Genomic DNA, 23,755 nt, shown 5'->3' on the forward strand with positions numbered 1-23,755 from the left:
AACACTCTTCCGCTTTTCCTACACAAATTGGCAACTCTCCTCCTGTTCAACTTCTAAACGTTTTTCAACACTACATGCTACTCATACACCTTTTCAACATCCATTAAACACGCAAAATTATTAACCCCTTCACTTTTCCTACCTGATTTGATTTTCACTCAATCTGCTAGCTGTAACCAGCAATTACCTGGACATGTCCTCTTTACCTCCATGGTATTTTTTTCAGACATCCACCAGTGGAACATCTTTGTCTTTGGCTCTCTACCTCTCATAACTCTGAATAGGTAGTGCCATTTTGTGCAATACGGTAAGCAAATTATTTCATCGACATACTCTCCTACACCCTTGTGTCCAGTAATAGCCATTTGTATTGTACTCTTGAACAAATGATTTGCCCTCTCCACTACACCATTGGCCTGTGGGTTGTTTAGAAAGGTTCTAACATGCTTCACTCTAATGCACCCTAAAGAAAACTTTGCATACAGTGTGAGGTCAACTGCATTGAATTGCCAGTGACGAGATAGAAGGGGATCTCTCTTCTGAAGCACTCTGATCGTGTGCTTTGTGGTTATGTACATCAAACGCCAACTCCAATCACCTAGATGCTATATCCCCCAAAATTATTGCATCGTTTTTTAAAATTTATTTATACATGAAATTAACATATTTAAGATAATTATATAACGGACATTTAATTTTAAGAGATAATGTGCTGTACTGTGTTTTATCTCTAGAATAATAAACATTTGAAATTAATTTGCATATACGTTGTACATTTTAATATTTCAATTATATTTTGTAAATTTTTATAATTTTCCATATACTTTGCCATGGAAAAACTCTGCCAGAGTGGCAGAGATCTCCACCCACATGTGCAAGGTCACTAGTAGTAACTTTGCCCTCGTAAATGCTGATTTAGGAGGCTTCCCCCTGTGTGAACAAATGCAGGTCTACACCTAGGTGTATATCGTCACTCAGAAATGATTAAAGGTACAAAAAGTGTAGAGTTAAATCTAGCTATAGTAGTAAGTATACATGTGGAGCACTATTTAATTAGTGACAGTAATAACTACATCATCTCACGATAATAGTGTTACTGATTAATGCCAGCTAAAGGCGGGTGGCATATTTCGCACATAATGTCCTATGACATTATGGGGATGAGAGGTTTTAGGATATCACAAGGCATTGCTTTGAATTAGTGTCGGGCCAAGCTTATTTTTTGTAGGCATCAAATCCTACACCATTCATAAGATCTAGCACTGTCATATCCTTTAATAGTGTTTAATGGATTTCATTTCACTCCAGTATCTTCACAGAAGTTGCCACTGACATTGCAGTACTGCAGCCTCCCTACAATGACAGGTTGTCCTTTAATAAAAGGCTTAGAACAGTAGAGGGCTCTTTATTCTTAGATATTTTCCTAGCCAACAAGTTAATTTTTCTTAACGCCTTAAGTGCTGAGACTTCAACTTCTCCCAAGTTCCACACCTCCAGTGCTAAGCTAATAACTAGCGCAGTTCACTCCTCTGTCTCCATCATTCTTTGCCTAAATGTATGTCCTTTTTTCCCCCCTGATGTTGGAGATCCAAAACCTATTTGGAATTGTTGGTTTCCTATGGAAGGAACCGAGAAACAACCAAAATATTGGTCAGGTTTTATTGTGGAGAAATGGAACAGTGCTGTTAAAGGAATGATGAGTTTCTTTTCCTAAATATGTCTCGCTGACTAGTCTGTGTTCCCACACTTCTCTTTATACAAATAGTACCCACTTAAGTGGGTGGACCCATCACCCGTGACAGGAAAGTCCACAAAGTACAACATGGAAACAAAGAGTTTTGCTTCAAACTTCAATAATTCTGGTGATGTGGATAACTGTGGAATGTGGGTGTGTGGTCAGCTGACTCTCAGGGAAACCTAACAACCAAAGACATTTCTGCGCAAGACACTAAGGAGAGTCCTGGGTGGTGTGGATTTTAATACCCAGAACTCCTTGAAAATATGAAACTTTTCCTAAAAGAACGAGTTAATTACCTTTGAAAACTAACTTCAGAACCTGGAGCATAGGAGGGTCAGTAAGGAATTAGTAGTTAGAAAATTAGTTACCGAAGGTAAGTGACTAGTTCTTTTGATACAAATTTCTAGCTGCAGATTCCTCACCTTAGGATAGATACACAAGCAATACCTCTCTCCAGGGGAAAGTGGGCAAAATGCTGTCTCTGCAGACCCGACTGTCTAAGCAGTAGTGCTTTGTGAATGGGTGGAGTGACGTTCACGTAGCAGCTTGCCATATGTCCAGGATAGTTACACTGCATGCTAATCAGTAGTAGCAGTAGCCTTGGCCCTGTTGGAATGGGCCCGCAAGCAGTCAAGACACTGCTTCTTAGCTAATGTGAAGCAGATCTTAAAGCAAAGTACAATCCATCGAGAGATGGTTCTCTTCTGCACAGTCCTGCCTTTTTTCGCTCCTGTGAAACCATTAAAGAGCTAATCCTCCACCCAGTGGTCTTTGGTATGATCAATTTAAAAGGACAGAGATCTTTTGGATCCTTAGAAGGATGGAGTGGAGCGAAAAATGTCAGCAGAGTAATGTTTTGACCGATGTGGAATAGGGTCACCACCTTCTGTATAAAGGAGGGACGAGTGCGAAGAACCAGTTTGTATGGGTAGAAGCTGGTTTATATTGGATTAACTGAAGAAGATTGAAGTTCACTAACCCTCCTGGCTGATGTAATGGCCACTAAGGAAGTATTCTGGTTCTTAAGAGTCAAGAGCCTCAATGGACAGCTCTATATGGGCTTGAATGGGGAAAACACAAAGAACATCAGAAACAAATTAAGATCCCATTGGGACATGAAAAAAGGGGTATGAGGAAACAAATGTTGCAAGCCCTAAAGTAGACGTATCACAAAGAGTGATTCAAACAGTGATGGCTGATCTGGCAACCACAAAAAAGCCGAGAAGGCAGAAAGATAACTTTTAATGGTGACCATGGCAAGGCCTTGGCAGGCTAATGACAGCACAAACACAAAACCTCCGACCAGGGAGGTGAAAGTAGATCAATGAGAGGGGAGGAGCACCAATCCGTGAATTTGTCCCAACGGCAGGCGTATACAATTTTCGTTGATGGACACCTGGCTGTCAAGATGACATTAAAAATCTCAGGAAGAAGATTAAAGATATTCAAATGCCACTGCTTAAGTTCTACGCATGAATGTGGTGTGCACAGGTTTGGGTGCAGAACCCTGCCCCGTTGCTGTGACAGGAGGCCCTCACAAAAGGGTAGCATGATCGAAGGACAGATGCTCATGCTCAGGAGTTTGGGATACTAAATTCTCCATGCCTAGTCTGGGGCCACCAGGATGACTTTGGCCCAGCTAGTCCTCATCTTCTTGAGACATGGAGAGGAGTGGTAGCAGTGGAAAAGCATACAGTAGTCTCAGGTTCCAGACTAAGCTGAACACATCTCTGAGCGAGAGCTGCTTTGGAAACTAACACACAAAAGTGCTGACATTGTGCGTTCCCGGCAGTGGTGAATAAATCGAGCCAAGGTTCACCCCATTTTCGGAATAGATCTTGCGCCACCTTCTGATGCAGACGTTGATTGTGATACACAAGTCATTGACAGCTGAGCTCATCCGCCCTGACATTTAGAGATCCCGCCAGGTGCTACACAACCAGGAAGATGTCCTAAAACTCCAACCAAGTCCAGAGATGCAGAGTCTCCTTACACAGGGTCGACCTCACCCTGGCCTGCCTGTTGCATTACCACATGGCAGTAGTGTTGTCCATGAACACTTGTGCCAGCCTTCTGTTGATAAATGGGAGGAAAGCCTCTAAAGCCAAAAATCCATTCGCAGGTCAGCAGATTTATGGAACTTCAGCGTGTGCAGAAGGTTCACCATAATCTGGAGGTGGGTGATGACTATTTGGGGCAAGCCCATCTTCCACAGTGAGTTGTCGAGGTAGGAGAAGACTGGAACCCTTGACCTCTACAGATGAACCGGAGTCAGTGCCATCACTTGTGTGAACTCCCGATGGGCACTTTTGAGGCCGAAGGGGAGCACAAAGAACTAGAAATGCTCCTGGCCCTCCATGAAACGCAGGTAACACTTGTGGGTCTGCAGGACGGCAATGTGAAAATACTTGTCCTGAAGGTCCAACACACCCATCCAGTCGCCGAGATCCAAAGCACACAGAACCTCAGCCAAAGTGAGCATCTTGAATTCACCTTTCGAATGCTAATGTCTAATGTAGATCAGAGGTCTCCATCCTTTTTCAGGACCAGAAAGTCGCGGGAATAACAACCACGTGCTATTTATGATGCGGGTACCCTCTCAGTAGCTCCTTTGGCCAACAGAGATTGCACTTCCTGAAGGGGTAAAGAGAGATGGTTCTCCATTAGCCATTCTGGAGATTGTGGCAAGGATGGCGGGACTTCCAGATATGGAAGGGCATAACCCACTGCACAAATTCAAGCACCCTCTTGTTGAAGGTTATTGCTTGATATTGGGGCAGGTGGGGCCTGATCCTGCCAACAGGATAGGAGTGCTGTGTTGAGGACCCATAAAACAGGTGGACGGGCGGGAACAGGACAGTACGCTGTGTGTGGGTTCTGCATCGTCTGTGGGAGCTGCGTCCCAGGCCATCAAATAACTGGGAAGCTTGCGGGCCTGGGGAGAAGGTTGGAATTGCAGAAGCTAGAGAGGCGGGCATTGGACATTACTCTGTGTATGGGTTCCCTATCCTCTGTGGGAGCTATGCCCCTGGCCACGAAAGGACTGGGTAGCCAGCTGACCATGGCAGTAAGGTCTTAATTGCGGATGCCATTGAAAGACTGGACCATGACCACAGAAGAGGCGAAAGCACTGTTGTTGTCAGGAACCCAAGGAGAGTCTTAAGGATCTGGCAGTGGCCCAACTCTCTTTAAAAGTGCTTGATCGACAAGCCAGTTTGGCCATTGAGACTTTCATCACCAGCCTCTTGAGGAGGGATGGTGGGAGAGAAAGGCCAAGCCTCCAGAGGCAGAGTGGTGGCCACGTGCAGGATTTGGCCCAGGCACCCTGAAGAACCCTGGTGAAGGGTCTTCATTGAAGGGCAGCAGGGGCTCCACAAAGTTCTGCAGATCTTGCCCCCAGTTGAAGCACCTTCATCTAGACATTTTCCTTGACCTCGACAGAGGGTAGCTGTTGGTCAAGGACCTCTGCCACTCTTCACATCACCACAGCAAAAGATGCCCCCTCGTCCATGGCAGGGCCTAAAGGACAAACCATTCCAGAAACTGGAGAGGAGTCCAAACCACTGGCATCGCTCAGCTCTTCCTATCAGTTTTCCTCCTGGTAGGAGTCATCCTCCAGAAAGCTATAGCCCTCTTCCTCATCACCCCTTCTGGGAAAGTTGGTTTGTCCAGGGGTAGCAAGTTCAGGGTGGGTTGACACGGTCGGGGCAGAGCTGGTTTCAAGGATGAACTACCTTGAGGTGGCAGCATTTGAGCCAGAGAGGATGATAGGTTCCTCTTTCAGTGGCATCGGTGGTGCCAGAAACAGCACTGAGGGGACTGGGATTGGCACCTGTGTCAGTCCGTATCCGTAAGAGGGAGCGAACCCCCAGTGGTACCGCAACAGAGGCACCTTTCGGCTCTGTGAGGCCTGAAGGAACTGCAGAGGGAGTCGTTGGCCCAAATATGATGTGCATGGCATCGCAGAACTCCTTAAGTTGGGCAGGGGTCGCTCTAGCTCCATGGTGCTCAGAGAAGCACAGAGTGGACCTCGCCTCTAGCTCCCTGGGTGGAGTGTGGGGGTGGGCCTAGAAGCTTGGCACTTGCTAGGGCAAGCAAAAGAGTGCTTCAACTTATTCTTGTGCTTATTTCGAGTTACCCTACATAGACAAATTACAGTGGGATGATGATCGTCAGCAGGAATGGCTCTGACAGACTAAAGATCTCCCTCAGGATCGGCGTGGAGCCTTCTTCTGCCATGCTGCCAGGAGCTTCATTGCCCATTCATGTATTGGCTTTGGACGCATCGACTTGCATTTGGTGCAGTCCTTGGGGTCATAGTTCGACCCCAGGCAGACCAAGTGTGGGTTAAAGACAGACTCTGTGACATTACTCACATTGTTTGAATGCCATGGGTTTGTTGGGGGACAGGTCTCTCACACAATGAGAGCAAAGATCAAAATAATCGACATTATGGTAAAGAAAAAGTGGTCAAAAGATGACAGAGGTAGCTCTTCGAATTTGCGCTGTTGGTGTGAAAGAAAGGTACTGATATCAGCACACCAGGGTGGCGCCTATAAAGGCACTGCGCATGTCCCTTTCAACATGGACGATGTTCACACAGAGTTGCTAGTTGCCACCTACTGGCGTGCAGAAGTACTGCTCGAGATTTTCCGGATCCAGACTGACGCCTGGGGAATCTTCTAAGGTGAGGAATCTGCAGTTACAAGTCTCTATCAGAATAATAGATTTTCTAAACCATTCTGAGAAGGAAAGTTCCAGAATCTGCAGGGATTGATGAAGTTCTGCCTCACAGTATTCCCACACTTCACAGATAAAAACGGTCCCTCACTTGTTTCGGTGGTTCTATAACTCATTACAGGAGAGGCACCAAAATGCAATGTGTAGACATCATGGGGTTTCTATTGAACTTTAATCATCTTAGCAATGTGGAAAGTCACAGAATTTGGCCTCGGGAGAAGACTCCACCCAAGGAAGCCCATGAGCCTCAGGCATTTCTGAAAAGTAGATATCCTGGGGATGCTAGCGTGGTGGAGCTAATGTGGATCCTACTCCTTTTTCTTATCCAGAATTCCCAGCGAATGTCACACTGACTTATATCACAGAACTTGCTCACTTTTCTGTGAGGGAAAGTTGTGGAACATTTTGGGATTGATAAAAGTCCACCCACCCAGCATTTCCACACTTTTAAATGTACCTCATTTATGTGGGTGGGCCATTCACCTGGGACAGATAGTATTTAAAACTCGGACTGTGTGAAGTCACTGTACTGTCAAAGTATCTTAACAAGTTTACAATTTTGGTTCGTTCTTATAACTTGTATTATGTCCACCACACAAGAGTGGAAAGACTTTAGCAACTGGAATTGCCAGAGATTTCTGTCACATATATCAGTGAAAACCAGTATTTTAGGCCTATTCTATGAGGCTCACAGGGCATCTTTGAAAGAAAACATGCTACAGTCCAAACTTCTCACATGACCCAGTATTCCACTGGGTCTCTAGATTTCAGAAATGTCCATGGAGGACCTGGGTGCCGGCTGAACCCAGGCTGAAATTTAGCACTGGAAGATAAGAGAAATGTAGCGTTTAGGCATATATTTAAAATTAGCAGGGCATTCTAGGTAAGAAAATGCTGTTCCTCGGAAGCCAGTGCACCCAGAAATGTCTGAGGGTGTCTAGGTTTGAGAAGTAACGAAGGCTGGTATGGATCCCTGGGTGCCAGTGGACCGGGCCGAAACGTTGCAGTCATACACTGTGGAATGAGAGATTAAATTGTTGTAGGCATATTTCTGATGTTCATTGGGCATTCTGGGTAAGCTAATGGGCTGGTATCAATGCATGCCACACCCTCATGGACGCTCTGTAGGTTTCAGAAAAACCCAGACTTTGGTAGGGTTCCCTGGGTGCTGAATGGCTCGAAGTCCAAATCCTGTAGCCATTCCCCATGGCAACTGGAAGAAATTGGGTTTTCTTTGGTCGTAACTTTGACATACGAATATACAGAGAGGAGGTAAATTCACAATTCTGCATACCCATGGGGGCAGAAATACAGTAAATGCCATTTCTGGTTTTGTGCATCTGTACCTGCATCTGTAATCTGACATGGATGCAACATTCCCACATTTACATGTGGCCATGAAAATGGGTGAATGTTCCCTTGTGACTGTGCAAGATGTGTACCATTGAGATCCATATTATAGAAGAGACTACTGAAGCATCCGCAGGCATTCTCTAATACCAACGTGCCCACGGGACGTGAGAAATACATGCAAATGGCTGTTGGACCACTGGACACCTTCTGTAATATGGCTCCTAGTGTCTGGTGTGCTTTCTACTCCCTAGAAAGGGAGTAAACGTCAGAACGGGGGGGGGGGGGGGGGGGGGGGGTTTGAATGCAGAAATACTGCTTTTGCTCCACGGTTGAGGCATGCAGTTTATTAACAGCTTGGGGAGGCCACCAACCTATTCTTTATTTAAAAAAAATACAAAATCAAGGCATGGATGGTGTCTAGTGTGCTCTCTGCCTTCAGAAGAGGGCAGATTGAAGGTAAATCCCTCAAACTGCTGCCCCTATACCAGTCGCGGGGTGGCAGAAAGACTGTCCAGGCTCCAGGGATGGGGGCATAAAACAAAGCAAGGCCAAGCTAGCCCCCACCCTACTGTTTTTTCTATAAAAGAAAGCCCTGGTGTGTTGTAGGCCTTCTGCATTCCAGGGGAGAGTAGTTTTGAGATGTAGATTACAATATGCCCACCTCAGCAGGGCAGAAAGACTGTTGGGGGCCTCGGTGGATGGCCTTGTGAAGGTTTCCCCATTTCATCTCCCTGGTGTTTAGCGAGTGGTTCCTTGTCTGGGGATCGTCCTCATCCAAGGATCTACGGGAGGTACCACTGAAAAGGCAGATCCTACCATTTCCAGCATTATCCCTCCCATTGGTGTCAGTGCTTGGGGGGACTGAGCTTTACCTCTAAACACTGAACACAGCGAAGAGAAAGGGAGTAGAAAGGCTCCTTCTACTTTCACCCCAGAAGTGATGATTTCAGCATTTCATTCACCAAAAAAAAAGAAAAAGCATCAGGCAGCGGGTGAAGCTATTCCTCCATATACTGTAGTGTGGCCTATAAAGCGAAGCCTGCTGGTGTGAGAACCAGAGGGTTTCACAGCCAGTCAGTCATAAAGCTTTATTCGGGTTTCACAGCCATTATTGGTAGGATATGTGGTTTACTTTCTACATACTTTGAAGGCAGTGCGAGGACTTGAACATCACAACCCCTGCACTTAAGCTGCTTAAAATGTTGCGAAGGGCATGGAATACACCTTTACGTAACAGAACTTCTATTTCTGTGGCCTGATGCAGGCTACTTGTACCATCTTAGAACATGCATAATGTCATGATCTGTAGGGATTTACTGTATTCTGCATCAAACCATACGTAGCCCATAGAAACTGTTCTTCAAACACTCTTCAGTGAGTTCCTTGAACACCGAGTTAACTCAGCTTCCTTCCTCTTCACAGGATTATGTATCCTTAATAAAACACACACTGTTCTCTTGTTTGCTCTGGCACATACCTTACTGTAGTCTGGATGGAAGAGCATCATTGCTTGTTGTTTACAGGTTTGAACTGGACAGCATAATTTTTTCTTTGAGATGCCCTTATCTCCAGTGAAGGGGTTAATGAGACTATGTGTACGCCCTACCACATACTATGGTCTTTCAGGGAGCACTGATTCACCATTCACTCACTCAACAAAATGTGGTGGCTATCTGGAAATGGCAAAACAACGATTAACTATGTATAATATTGTTCCAAGATGGCCACCACATTTGAAAGGAGTAGACTGCGGGAGCCGTATTCTTAACCACTTACAAAAGCATCTGGAAAATGGATGCTACGGTGAAAAAAAAAGCATTGTTCTATAAATAAAATGCATGTGACAAAACGTGTGAGAATTGACAGTACTTTTCAGATGTAAAATATCCCTTTATGCATCTTAATAGAATCTGAAGGATTCAAATAGTCAATGGAAACAAGTTGAGATTAAAATACTCCTGCTTGGCTGATCCAAGATCTGACTGAAAATGTATGAAGCCAGTCGCTGAAGGGCCTTGAGCTAAAGAAGCCAATAGCTGAAGAAGACAGGCGCAAAGCCAATATATATTGATTATATTTTTGGGGAGAAAGAATAGGTCTTGGCTTAATTCAAACCTCCAATTTCAAAAAGCACCCTTCCAGGAAGTACCAGCAGCAAAAGAAGAATGCAACATCCCAAAAACTTGAAGTTTATATAGAAGCTCATTTCAGCGTCCCGCCCGTAGATGGAAAAAGTAGGAATTTGGTGGGCATGTTTCATGATGCATGGTTAGGAAGCAGGCCTAGTCCCATCAAGAGATGCTCTTACTTCAGCTCCAAGGGTCTGAACTGGTTTGCGAACTGTTCTTTATTTTGCACTTTGACGTATGAATCACAAAATGGATATCCATAGAGCTCCTGCCACTTGAACATTAATGAGGCAAGGTTGCATTTTGTGTGGAACAGCAGAGTTCCACTCCTGTACTTGTATTCCCTGTATTTCAATGCTTATAAAAAGCAGCAGTGGTCCCTCAAGGGGACAAGTACTGCTTTTAAAATACTGACATGCAGGGAAGACAGAAGGAATATTAAGTGGTCCTCTGAACTCATCTCTGCTCTCACTGAATCTGCTTGACACGATTCCAGCCACCATTCCCAACTTCAACTGTGGTCGCAAAGCACTAGTGCATTTCATTGCAACTCCCATTTAGGAGGGGGTGACCCTTTCAGGACCAAACATAATTGTATTTGGAAAGTGTTACAGAACCTCGTTAGCCAGTCCAAAATGTTTTCCCACTATAAAAGTTGCATAGTACATCTCAAAACACTGTGGTGGCAAAGTCTGTAATTTGCAGGGTTTGCAAGTACAAAAGTGTTTCATACATCAGACCTGAAAATCTTTAAAGTTACAGCTCTCATTTTGAGAAGCCCAACACAGTTACAAAGAATGTATCACATGTAAACAAATTAACATACTTTACATTTTTTTTGAGCCAATGTGAAAAATTCATCAAGAGTGCTACGGAAATGGCATACGCAAGGCCCATGAACTCAGTAATTAGTACAGGTTACGCTGATGACCTTGATGGGAATAACCTGAACACTCTAGTGTGTCCTCTAAGTTGTAGGCAACTGTCCTGGGACTGTGATTATTGGGCTTATATTAGTAAAATCCAATGGCATTCCATTAATAATGAAACAGACAAGAAACACAATTAGCTACTGCCTTGCTTTATTTTTGTGCAACTAATGTCTTTCCAGCAGCAAGTGCACGGGATAAGGTCAAAACGATGCAAGTAAACGAACAGAGAGGACTTAAGCACATAAAGTACAGGTGAGAGGGACTGCAAAGCAGGACTGTGGTCAAACAAACAATTAATCTCGGTTCATTCTCCGTGTGCCAGTCTCAGAACCTCCACGGTCATTAGCTTTGTTCAAAATGATGCATTCCGGTGTTAAAACATCTGCATCTATTGCCCACTTCTGCCATCACACCCTTTTCGATATGCGCCTGCATCGCAATGTCACTGCCTCGTAATCAAGTGCTTGTCTTCCAAACTGTGGTGTACTCAATGCGGTCCCACCCTCTTGTGTCTAATTCAGCCTTACATGTCTATACCCAGATGTACACACATCGCAATATTACCATGAGCCGCTAGGAAGTTGGCCTCACATTACCGTACGCAACAAACAACCCGGCCCCTGCTCTGACGGGCCTGGCTGTTGTCAAAGTCAACAAGTACTATGCCAGTTCCCAGCGAACAACTCAGCCCCTACATTTCCATACACAGCTGCCAACACTACACCACACTAAAGGTTTCCAGATATGAAGGAGGCCTTGCCACTGTGTTCCTTAATTAACAACTCAGTACCAGATCACTCATAGCCACATAAGAACTCGGCCATGTGTGGTTTGACCAATTGTCCACCAACAAGTCATTGCAGTACCCAACTCTAAACTCAATTCTACATTGCCGTAACATTTTTCAACTCTGCACCACAATCCTGGGGCCAGGTATCAACCAAGCCCTACTCTGCTGTGTCTGGCTATACACTGGGGCCCAATGAGGCGATATCCAGCTGTCCAGTCAAATAATTTGTTCTGTTTTTCTGAGCCACACTGCCACACCAAGGCTGCATATTATGTAGTAATACCAGTCTTCCCAATACCCTGACTCAGTCCATTTTAATTTAGATTTAATCTCCATAAGAGCAGCATGTTTAAATGCAGCATGCCTCGAAGAGACCAAAAGTATAAAACCAAACAAATAAAAAATAAACTATACACAGAATAAATACAGTAGCTCTGTTTCACAGAGCTGGAAGTTTGTGTTGCTTGCTTCCAATCCCCTGAGCATGAAGTTTCCCATTTTGTAATTACTTTAAGAGTCTGCATTCCTTCTCCTCAACTAAGTACAGACTGCAGTTACTTTACTTTTCAACCATTCTGTTTGCCCTTATGTTACTCTCGAGAGGTTCTTACTTCCCTAGCTTCAGTCGGGAACCTGCCTTCTTGCCCTCACCTTAATGTGGAACATGTTTTGTTGCTAGCGAATCGCTGTCACGTATCACCTTGGTACGAAGGCTACCTTACTTCAGAAACATCAAGCCCAGCATAAGTTAGTCTTCCTTTGTTCACATCTGTGAACAAATCTGCGAATTTCTTTTCGCAACCAACTTTCATGCCCTTCTTTTACATACCACTCGCTCTTCCTTCTTGATGTTACATCCATGCAGCGCTTCCTTCAATTTTCTCACATTCTTTTCTCATATTCTTTTAAATGTCCTCATCCTCTGTGCCCAGCTTCAGCATCCACTGCCCCAGCTCAACCAGGCCACCTTGCAAGCCATTACTTTCAACCTCCCGATTTGCTTCAACAAATCGATGCATCCCCCACCCAGGCTGCGACTCCAAGCTGCCCTTTCTCAACGATTCAGAACACTCCACTGCCTACCACCCCTTGTCTAAACCATAAAACTCCAGTATTCAAGGCACAGTTCACATTAAGGCCTCATTATTCCATACTAATGCATAGTTTTCACTGCGACCTCTGTTTTCTTTTGTAGTTCAAAAACATTGCCATAAGAATTCTTTCAATGAGGTCTCATCTGAAGGCATGCATAGACAGAACATAGAGCAAAGAACCAGCCACAGTTGAAAATGAAGTCGACAGTGGAGGAAACATTGAATGTAGACTTTTCACAAGCCTCTGTCTGCTAGTGTTGCTCCTATTATAGCATTGTCCTTGCTCTTTGGTTCATCTTTCTCCTTTCCCATTTGTGCCATTCCACCTGAAAGCCTGGCCTGTCTTGGCTCCTTCAAGGAAACTGTACTGTTCAGTACAGTCAGAGAAAGGGCAACTCCGACCCTGTTGGCCCTGGAGGAAGACATTTCCGGGTGAGTCCAGGTTCTAAGTTCCTCCAGATTCACTTCTGTTCCTGCTCTTCTGTCAGTGTGGTCACCTCAAAGGTTGCGGTATGTTCATCTACTGTTGTGGTACCATCCATGGAGTTGCAAGGCAGTGCCACAATTGTATTTCCTCCAGATGTAATTTGTGAAAGGTTCTGAATGGTCGTACCAAGTCCCGACAGGTTGAGCAGCTGATAGGGGCTCATTACCTTGACCACCGTGCTGCCATCCTGCATGGCTGCTGTGCTTAGTACTGTGAGGTTGGAGGAATCTGGGTGGATTTCTAATGTGTTAGGGAAGCCGGAGCCTGACGATGCAAGCACTGTGTATCCTCCCATCAACTGGGAGGCTGGCGAACTTACCTGGCTGCAGCCCTTGCTGAGCATGGAAGAAGGAATCACTTTACTGAGAGGGATGTTGGTGATCTGAGAGATGGGCAAACCCTGTGCCAGGGTGAACTGTGCGGACTGGTTAGAGAGCTGCGAGGTCATCGCAGCAGGTCCAGAGGTGGCCCTGGAGAGCCTGGGCCGTTTCACAGGCGCGGGCATGCTCACTGGTGTTAAAGTCATGAGTACGTTGTTGAGGTGCTGAGACTTGCTTTTCAGTTCCTTAGCCCGCCGCCGGTGTTCGTCACACTGCTGTTCGAGCGCTGCAAAGAGAACATCAAGAGCAAGTGAGTGCAGGCAAAATTGAAGTTTTGTGTTGAGGGCAACAATCTGCTGTAAGTCACAGAGGTCAACTAGAAGACAGGATACCAAGGGCATGTGGATGTGGCAAATGTAAAGCTTTGGCCAGTTTCTGCAAAGAAATAACAATTAATCCTTTAGACTATGCGTAATGTGACATTTCTGGATATTTTTATATACATTTCAAATTGTTCTTATTCAGGAAGGTGCTCCAGAAGGTTTCACAGTTATATATAATTTAGGTACACAAGAGTAAATACCATTCCATGGAACTGCAAAATGTCTAACCTACAAATGCCTCTGTGCTCATGGTCCACTATGCCAGAGCGGTAAAATGAAAAATTGGGTACCTATGAACTTAGTCTACCTTTCTACGGTTCTTCATTACATTTTTAAACACTGAACTCACCCACCCTTGCACGAGATCCAAAACGAGCTTGCGTCAAAGAGAAAATTGTCTTTCAAGAAGTCAAAATTTACTGTCTTTTCAATACGGCAAGTACAGTTATAAGGAACGATCAACCATTTATCAGGTTAAACACTCTTTTAGTTTCTGGAACTACTAGGAAACTGAACTTAAATTTGATTCTAACCCTTTAGGCATCAGGCCCCTGAAGCTTCCCAAAACGCAATGGAGTGACAGTCTGTGTCTTTTCATTTTGACACACAAGAAAGCAACAGATAAGGGGCCAAGTTAACAAAGGCACTTCACAAAAGATTCACACAGCCAGCCCTTCTACTTCACAAATACAATATACCAATTCACAATACACAAAATGCACAGCTGCCACTGTGGATTGCACTGCAAGTCCTTGTGAGTCATGAAAGGAAGGGTCAGCAAAAGGGTAATAATTTCTCATTGAGACTTGGAAGATTGTGCACAAATTCTCTGTGCCCCTCCTAGGAAGAGTGGGTTGTGGTGCAATGGACTTTTGCATATTTCACTGAAGTCCCATTTGCAATGTGCCCCTCTTAAGGGTATTGTGACTATTTCCCCTTCAAGATACAGGGTTTGCAATGATGGCACATAGCCAGTATTGAATGCTGATGAAGACCCTGGTCCCAGTATTCACAATTGTGCGCAACTAGCCCAGAAGCAATTCATGAGGAATCAGTTTGCGACTCACTGTGTGCAGTGAATGATCCATAAAACCTTTGCTGTGCAAAGGTTCAGGCTGCATGCAGTCCAAATAATGCATAGTGCTGCAAGAAAGTTGGCCCTGAGTAAGGGCCAAGATCTAAATCAAAATCTCAATATACCTTCTACTGACTGTATGAGGGGACACTGATATGAAGTTAATGGAGATACCCATGATGGAGAAATAGGAATACAGGTATATAACATTTCCTTCTCTGTCATGGGATCTTCATCAATATTTATAAACCAGATATAATAGCGAGATTATATCGGGGGCTGGGTGATGGGCAAAATAGGGAATTTTTAAAATGCAGGATAAAATAGTGAATAAATGCATTACAGGTCTAGAACGACAAAGAGGCTTGACCTATTATGCATGTGAACTGGAGGAAACCCAATCTAGGCTTCAGTGTGTGATTTGGGTAAAACTGATCACCTTAAGACTCCTCTAAAACATATGTTAATAGGAGCTTCTCAAAAAATACCGTCAAAAGCTGTTTTCTTTGCAGTGGAAAAGACTCTAGAGTGATCAACATATCTGTTGATATTACAAAAAAACCAAAGAAAAAACCAATGAATAAGGCAATGAATGGAAAGTTTTGTGGTCATGGGGCACGTCTTCTACTGAGAGGATAAAATATGATAGACTTTTTTTCAATGAAGTTGTAATCCATACAAAACATGAAGGGTCCTAATCACAAAGGTAAATTTACACAAATAGTTTTACTCATGTGCAGACCTACTATTGCACTTAGGAGTAAATTTAAATTGTTTCCTATTCACAATTCTAGAGTAAATATTTACTACCAAGTGCAAACTGCTATGTCTTACCTTCCTTAGAAAAGGTGTTATAGCCTGCTAGGTAATGTTAGCAAGTGGAAAGTTAGTACTGCTAACTTTTGACAAATAGGCGGAGGCAAAATAATGTTTATTATTTATTGAAAAATAATAAATATTTTAATGTAAAATGAAAATATAAATTAACTTTAAATTATTATTAACGTAGAGCTAAAAAAAGTCACAGAAAGTTAACTACTTCAATTAATGTTTTGTAACTAATTAAGTAAATATATTTTATAATTTATCATTCATATTTAAAATTTCTTTAAAAATCCCACCCTCTCTATCCCTTTTATATATAGTAATTATTCTGTATTTTTTAAATTGATTTGTCCGATTGATTTTAATTTTTTATTTGATAAGTTCTATATATATATATATATATATTTCTTTTTTAAAGCAATGTATTTATTAAATAAAAGACCTTTAAATGGACCATAACATTATATATATATATCATCAATTCCGTTGCTTCCTTCCAGTTTCCTCACAAACAGGCACGGACCATCAAGTTAGTGCAAATTAGTTTATTCAAATGAAACCATATATATATTAATATTACGTTGTAGTCAATTAAAAAATATTGTAGGTAACATTAATACAATGTTCTTACTATTTTCTGGGGTGGGTGTTTGTATGTGCATGTCCCACTGAAACCCCACCTTACACCATTCATAAACTACTCCATAGCCCTACCTAATCTCCTCCTATTTGATAGTCATTTCCCATTTTCTACCGCTTCTGTGGCCCTACCCACATTTACATAGTATTATAGCAATAGTAATGTTACATGTGTGGAAATCTCCGCCATGTTGGTTGAGGTCGACACATAAAAAGAGAGGAGAGGTGGAAGCGAAGGTCTTCCCACTTAGGTTTGTGAATAGCATTTTGCAGAATCTAAGAAATACGTCTGAAGTACAACTAAACATACAACCAAGCACAGTTTGTAAATAGGCTCCTTTATATTTCAGGTAAAGTATAACATTTTGGAATGTAGCATGATCACAAAATGTGAAATCTAAGTCACGCACTTTAGTCACTGAGAGAATGGTGAGAAAAAAATATTTTCCCTAAAAGAAAAATTACAAGCTTTAATAAATAATCTGCAGTGAAAATGATGTAAATCAAGCATGTGTCAATTTTGAAAAGCTCACATAAGAGAAAAAGAGGCTCTTCAAAGTCCCTTAAACAACAGTCACAGGAAACAAGAACAAAATTAGCAGCCTTTTGTTCTTACCGAGTTAAACATTTCAAGCTCAAGTGGTGGAGCTCAATTTAAAGTTACATCAGTCACTTAAGCTCTAATGCTGGTTACATGTATGTAACAGGAGGAAAAAACAAGCTAAACTTAACTGTTAAAAGATAAGGCAGTAATTTTACTGCCTGGCAAAATCTCTGTCCATGCTTCAGTGCTAGACTTTATAAGCATTCGTATAGGGCAGTAGGTGAAAAATGATGACTCCGCTGTAGGTAGGAAATATGAAGAAATAAGATTAGGGGCAAGGGAGCAAGATGGAAACAATAATCTATCTATCTTTCTATCTATCTATGGCATAGGCAGTATTTGCACCTCTGTAGTTAAGGCTGGCAAGATACATAAGTATGCTTGCTTTCATTTTTGGTAAGTTCAGAAAAGAATGGTCCCATTGGTGTAGGGGGTTAAGCTATTGTAATAGTTGGTGAAGGAGGTACCTAAAAGTAAAATTTTACATGTGAATTACAGTTGGAAACTTTCTCAGCAAAAAAAACAAACAAGAAACTGGCTTAACAATAGTGCACCCTATTTTTCATAAATATACTGCCTGACAATGTCCATTAGCCAAGAACGTGTGGTGTATTTAGCAATAGATGATTGAGATCATTGTAATAAATTACAAAAAAAGGTATACAATTTACACAGACATGCAAGTAGACACAAACGAGTACACAGATATTTACAAACAGATTAGAGCTCGATTAGAACCAGACCAATAGAAGATTCCAAATATGACACTAAATGAAACAAACCTGCCAAATCCCTTGTATACTGCTCCCTTGAGCGATCCATTTGGCTTTTGTGCCCTGCCAACACTTTCTTGACTAAATCCAGCATACCAAAGTTCTGTACTATGTTGTTCAGCAAGATAGCATCTATAAAAAAATGTATATGAAGAGAAGTTTAATACCGAGGCTAGACAGTCATGCACAGAAATTATTTCTCCTTAAGGCTAAGAAAGAAACATCTATTCACCGAAGTAGTCTCAATCCATAGGCTACAGATTTCCTTCCAAAGGCGAGTATCATAGTCGGTGTAGAACAAGTTACTTACCTTCAGTAACGCCTTATCTGGTAGAGCCTATCTAATCGCAGATTCCCTACCTACGAACTATTCCCAGGCGTCAGACTGGATCTGGAAATTTATTGTGAGAAGTACCTCTGCACACCGGTAGATGGCCTCAATTGGCTCTGCGTGGCGTCGGCCTCAGCACCAGAAGTGACGTGCGTAGAAGCCAGTTTCTTTTCGCGACTTTCCACGCCAGGAGTACGGAGCAAAGAAGAACACTGACTACTGATATGTAAAACTAGGGCCCTGGTATGGGAAAGCCCTGTCCCTAGAAATCTGTTCCCAGAGCAGGGAGGGTGGGTGGATTAGTAAGGAATCTGCAGCTAGATAAAGGCTCCACCAGATAGGGAGTTACCGAATGTAAGTAACTTGTTTATCTGATGGAAATTTCTAGTCGAAGAATCCTTACTTTAGAATAGATACCCAAGCAATAACTTCCCAGAGGTGGGTCCCACCAAAAAAGTCCTGCAGGACCAAACAGGCAAAGTGCCTATCCAGACTAGACCGGACTGTCCAGGCAGTAGTGTTTTAAGAATACATGTAGAGAGGCCCACGTTGCTGCCTGGCAGATGTCCAAGACAGGGACTTTGCGTGCTAAAGCAGTGGTCGCAGCCTTGGCTCTAGTGGAATGAGCCCGCAAACCCTCAGGGGGTTGCTAAGGGCCAATGTAAGCAGATTTTATTGCAGGGCATGATCCACCTGGAGATGGTACACTTTTGCATGGCCTTTCCCTTCTTTGCTCTGACATACCCCACAAAGAGTTAGTCATCCACCCAGAACTCTCTTGTGTAGTCAAGGTAGAGCAACAATGCCCTTTTTGGATCCGGTTGATGAAGTCGCTCCTCTTCTTTAGAGGGATGTGACAGGGCATAAAATGTAGGAAGGGTGATGGACCGGCCTACATAAAAGGGAAAGATGACTTTTGGCAGAAAGGAAGCTCTAGTTTGTAGAACCAGCTTGTCTGGGTAGATGTTCAAGTATTGAGGCCTGGATGACAAAGCCTAAAGGTCCCTGACCCTCTGGGCAGATGTTCTTGCCACCAGGAAGGCCATCTTGATGGTAAGGAGTCTGAGAGGATGGTTGTGCAAGGGCTCAAAGGCAGTGCACTTCCGGAACGTCAGGACCAGCTTAAGGTCCCTCTGAGGCATAATGACGGGAGGATGAAACATATGTTGCAAACCTTTCAAGAACCTACTAACAATAGGGTATTGGAAGAGAGAAGGTTAGTCAGGCAACTGCAGAAAAGCAGATCTAGCAGAAAGATAGCCCTCAACAGTGCCCCGAGAAAAAGCCCTGCTGGGCAAGGGAAAGAACAAACAGAAGAACCTGAGAGGGGAGCAGGAAGAGGGTCAACCTGTTTCGTGGCACAACTTGCCACAAACTTGACCCAACGTCAGGCGTATACAGTTGTGGTGGAGGAATGCCTGGCTGCCGGAAAAACTTTGCAGAATTCGGCTGGAAGGTCGAAAGATGTCAACTATCGCCGCTCAATCCCCACGCAAGAAGGCAAAGCTTTGACAGGTTTGGGTGGAGAACCCTCCCCTGCTGCTGTGACAGAAGACCATCCCGAAGGGACAGCCTGGTCAGGGGACCGATGGCCAAGCTCAACAGCTCGGGGTACCAAACTCTCCAAGCCCAGTCCAGAGCCACAAGATTGATTTGGGCCTGGTCGTTGCTGATCTTGAACACTCTGAGCAGTAGCAGTAAGGCGGAAAGCCGCACAGGAGGCCTGAGCTCCACTCGAGATGAAAAGCATCTCTGAGTGAAAGCTGCCATGGAAACTCCAGCACGCAGAACTGCTGACATTGCACGTTCTCGGCAGTGGCGAACAGATCTAACAAAGGCTCTCCCCACTGCTGAAAAAGACCTTGCAACACCTGCGGATGGAGACGCCATTCGTGATCGGCTAGGCATCTTCGGCTGAGTTTGTCCTCCCTGCCATTCAGAGAGCCTGCCAGAAGTTGAACCACCAGGGATATGCCCTGCTGTTCAAGCAATGTCCTGAGATGCAGGGCCTCTTGACAAAGCCCCACCCTGTCCGGTTTGTTGCAGTACCACATAGTGGTGGTGTTGTCTGTGATCACCCGTACTAGTCTTCCCTTGATGGAGGGTAGAAAGGCTTTCAATGCCAGCAGGATCACCTGGAGCACCAGAAAGTTGACGGGGAGTCTGGATTCTGCCAAAGACCAGGGTCTTCTGATCTCCACCTCTCCCAGATGGGCAGCCCATACCAGGAGTGACGCATCTGTCACTACCGTCAGATCTGGTTGTGAATGGGAGAGGGGTGTGCCGTTGACCCATTCGTAGTTCATTAACCACCACTGCACGTCTTGTGCAGTTCCCTACGAGACCTGGACCATGTCGAAGAGATTTCCTGGATGCTGCGCCCACTGAAATGTCAGGTTCCACTGCAGAGCCTGCCTATATATGCCAGCTTGCATGTGTCACAAGCAGGATGCAGGAGGCCATGAGGTTCAGCTGCTTCAGAGTCAGCCTCACCGAAATCCAGCATAGAGGCGGAAACATCGGTAGCATAGCCCAAATATCCTTGACATTCAGTTCAGGAGGATAAACCTAAAACTGCACCGTGTCCAGAAAAGATCAGATGAAAGGAAGCGTCTGAGAGGGAGTCAGGTGTGACTTCTGCATGTTGATAGTGAACCCCAGCGAATGCAAGAGGTCCGCTTTAGTCTGGAGATGGGTGATAACAGCCTGGGGCGGGCCCGTCTTTAACAGCCTGTCATCAAGATAGGGGAATATTGGCACCGCTGATCTCCGCAGATGAGCTGCAACCACCTTAGTGAGCACCCGAGGAGTGCAGTTAAGGCCAAGGGGGAGCACAGCAAACTGAAAGTGCTTGTGGCCCACCGTGAACCGCAGGTAACACCTGTGAGCAGGCAGGACGGGAATGTGGAAGTATGTGTCCTGCAAGTCCAACGCTACCATCCAGTCTACTGGGTCCAGGGCAGGCAAGACTTGAGAGAGCGTGAGCATTTTTTTTCTTTTTGAAAACATATTTTATTCGTCAGATTGCGAATACATCGCAGAGCTCTGCACCCCAGAGACAACTGCATAATCAAGCCACACATTACCACGGGAGCAATCAACTTTTGTAAGTGACATCAAAATGCATGACGAAATCATACAAAGAAATACAAACCCCCCCAAATCCCCCCCTCCCTGGCACCTCCCCCTGAAGTCGCACAGAGTCTGCACAGTCCTGTCCACAGCCTTCATACAGAACGGAAGAGTCCTAGCATGATAACACTCACCCCCCCCGACCTCCCTCCACCCTGCACCTCCACAGACCCACATGCACCAGAAATCACCCCAATGAATGAGCTTCCACTACAGCTGGTGGCTCCAGCCACAGACCCCGGTAATCCGCCCATCTTTTCCATATTTTGTAATGCTTGCGTGGGCATCCCCTAGCTACAAAAATGGGCTGTTCTAGCCCCATAAAAAAGTCCAAACCATTCTTCCATGCGGTCACCGAGGGCGCCCGCGGCGCCTTCCACGCCTTAGCGATATCTCGTTTCGGCAATGTGAGGCCTAGTAGCATGAGGTGTCGTTTGTAAACATTACCCCCTATTCCCTCCATAACATGAAGCATGGCCAGCGCGGCGTACGCGGGAGCTCCCATCCCAGGGCTTCCGAGAGGCAGGAAAACACCCCTCTCCAAAAACGATCCAGGGAAAGACACTGCCAGACAATGTGTATAAACGTGCCCTCCTCGCTACCATATCGAAGACACTCCGGGGAGGCAATCAAACCCACCCGGCACAATCGAACCCGAGTAAAATAGACCCTGTGCAGGTACTTAAATTGGATGAGGCGAAGGCGCATCGCTATGGCCGCTCCCCGTGGGGCCGCCAAGGCCTCCCTCCAATCCTCCTCCTCCAGCGTGCCCACATCCTCCTCCTAGTCCCCCCAAAGAGTATGGGGGAGCAATGAGTAACTAGGGAATGGTAAATCCGGGAGATCGTCTTTATCTCCAGATCCCCCATGAAGACTTTAGCCTCCAATGAGCTGAATTCAGGGAGAGATTCCAGCCCTTCCAGACTAGGGGACAAAGCATGGCAAAATTGGAGGTACCGATAGAATTGCGACCGAGGCATAAGGAAATCCCTCTACAGATCCTGGAAAGACTTAAGTGTCGTGCCCCTCATAACATCCCCCAGGGTTGAAATACCGATATCGTCCCATCCCCGGAAGCCCTAAAGGGCCGCTAAGTCGGGCAGGCGCCCGTTATTCTAACGGGGGGTCTCCCGCGTCAGGGTATTCCACCAACCCATGCGTCGCAACGCCTGCCTCCAAACCTGGAATATCACCTGCGTGGCCAACGGCAACGCGCCCCAAACGGCAGAGAATTGTATGTAGCGTGTGGGGCCCCATGAGTCGTCGTTCCAGCGCATATGCCGGGTCTCCCCTGTCGCCGTACCACCACTCGTTGAGGACCAGTAGATGCGAGGCCTGGTAATACGAGAGAATGTCCGAGGTCGCAAGTCCTCCACAGTAGGTGGATAGAAAGCATGTTCGCAGAGCCACACGCACTTTTCCCCCCTCCCACAGGAACTGCCCCAGTGCAGAATTCACCAGCCGGAACCAAATGGGCGGGCATCGGATACAGGTGATTCTGCAACTGGTAGAGCAGCAGAGGAAGCGCCACCATCTTGAATATTGCTGATCTGCCATACAATGTCAAAGGCATGCGTGCCCAGGACTTCAGATCTGCACAGACTCGCTCCCATACCGGAGCCAGGTTCTGCTCCCAGGAGATGGCCGGCACTTCCGAAAGGAACACCCCTAAGTATTTCAGACCCCCCACTGCCACCTGGAGCGTGGATGCCCAGGTGACCACTCTCGTCCGGTCTACCAGAACCCACAGTGTGGATTTTGCGGGGGTTCAAGTCCCCGCCCACTACGGATAACACATCGGATATATCGGCCTCTCCACCAGTGTCCACTGTAAGGGGGGGGGGCATATATGCAACCCAGTACCATGGGATCCTCCCCAATCTTGCCCCGGATAAACAAATAGCGCCCCTGTGTGTCAGTCCACTGTTGCTCATGTATGTAGGGGACCCTGCGGTGCACCAGGATCACTACTCCCCTTGAACCCCTCGTAAACCTGGCATGAAAGACCTGTTGGAACCCATAGCGCTGCAAGCACAGGGCCTTCGTACCCATAAGGTGAGTTTCCTGCAACAGAAGGATATCAGCTCTAACCCTCTTTGCCTGGTGGAGTAAGGCCCCCAGTTTGATTTTGTCCAGGGCCCCACGCACGTTCCATCTTAAAATGCGAAGAGTACCTGGGGTTGTCTGACCGCCACTAGGCACGCTAGCCATAAGGGAGTGAATAGTTCTGTATAACAGACAGGAGGCAGTGGCGGTGCATGTGTGTAGAATAGCGGACCCATAACGGAAGTGCGACTCGTAACCTTAAACAGTCCCCCCCCAACAAACCCCCACCCCATACCTCAAAAACACTGAAGTATCTGTCACGGCAGGGCTAGCTCCCAATCCCCAACGGGGGGACGGGGACTGC

At 45.3% G+C, this 23,755-nt stretch overlaps 1 protein-coding gene across 4 annotated transcripts in view; it reads right to left on the reverse strand.

Annotated features, from left to right (window-relative positions):
* Positions 1 to 11,025: 11,025 nt before the first annotated feature.
* GMEB2 (glucocorticoid modulatory element binding protein 2) overlaps positions 11,026 to 23,755 on the reverse strand; it is a 156,062-nt gene continuing 143,332 nt past the window's right edge. For 2 of the 4 annotated variants that reach the window (XM_085619596.1, XM_085619595.1), the window contains exons 9-11: positions 17,892 to 18,014; positions 17,238 to 17,348; positions 11,026 to 13,869 (exon numbers count right to left, since the gene is read on the reverse strand). In XM_085619596.1, coding sequence (XP_085475722.1) covers positions 13,238 to 13,869; positions 17,238 to 17,348; positions 17,892 to 18,014 — 866 coding nt within the window. In that variant the 3' untranslated portion in view covers positions 11,026 to 13,237. The remainder of the gene's footprint in view (positions 13,870 to 17,237; positions 17,349 to 17,891; positions 18,015 to 23,755) is intronic. The other 2 variants (XM_085619598.1, XM_085619597.1) reach the window with 1 other exon arrangement.

Source organism: Triturus cristatus, chromosome 7 (genome assembly GCF_964204655.1).
Source record: "Triturus cristatus chromosome 7, aTriCri1.1, whole genome shotgun sequence".
NCBI lineage: Eukaryota > Metazoa > Chordata > Amphibia > Caudata > Salamandridae > Triturus > Triturus cristatus.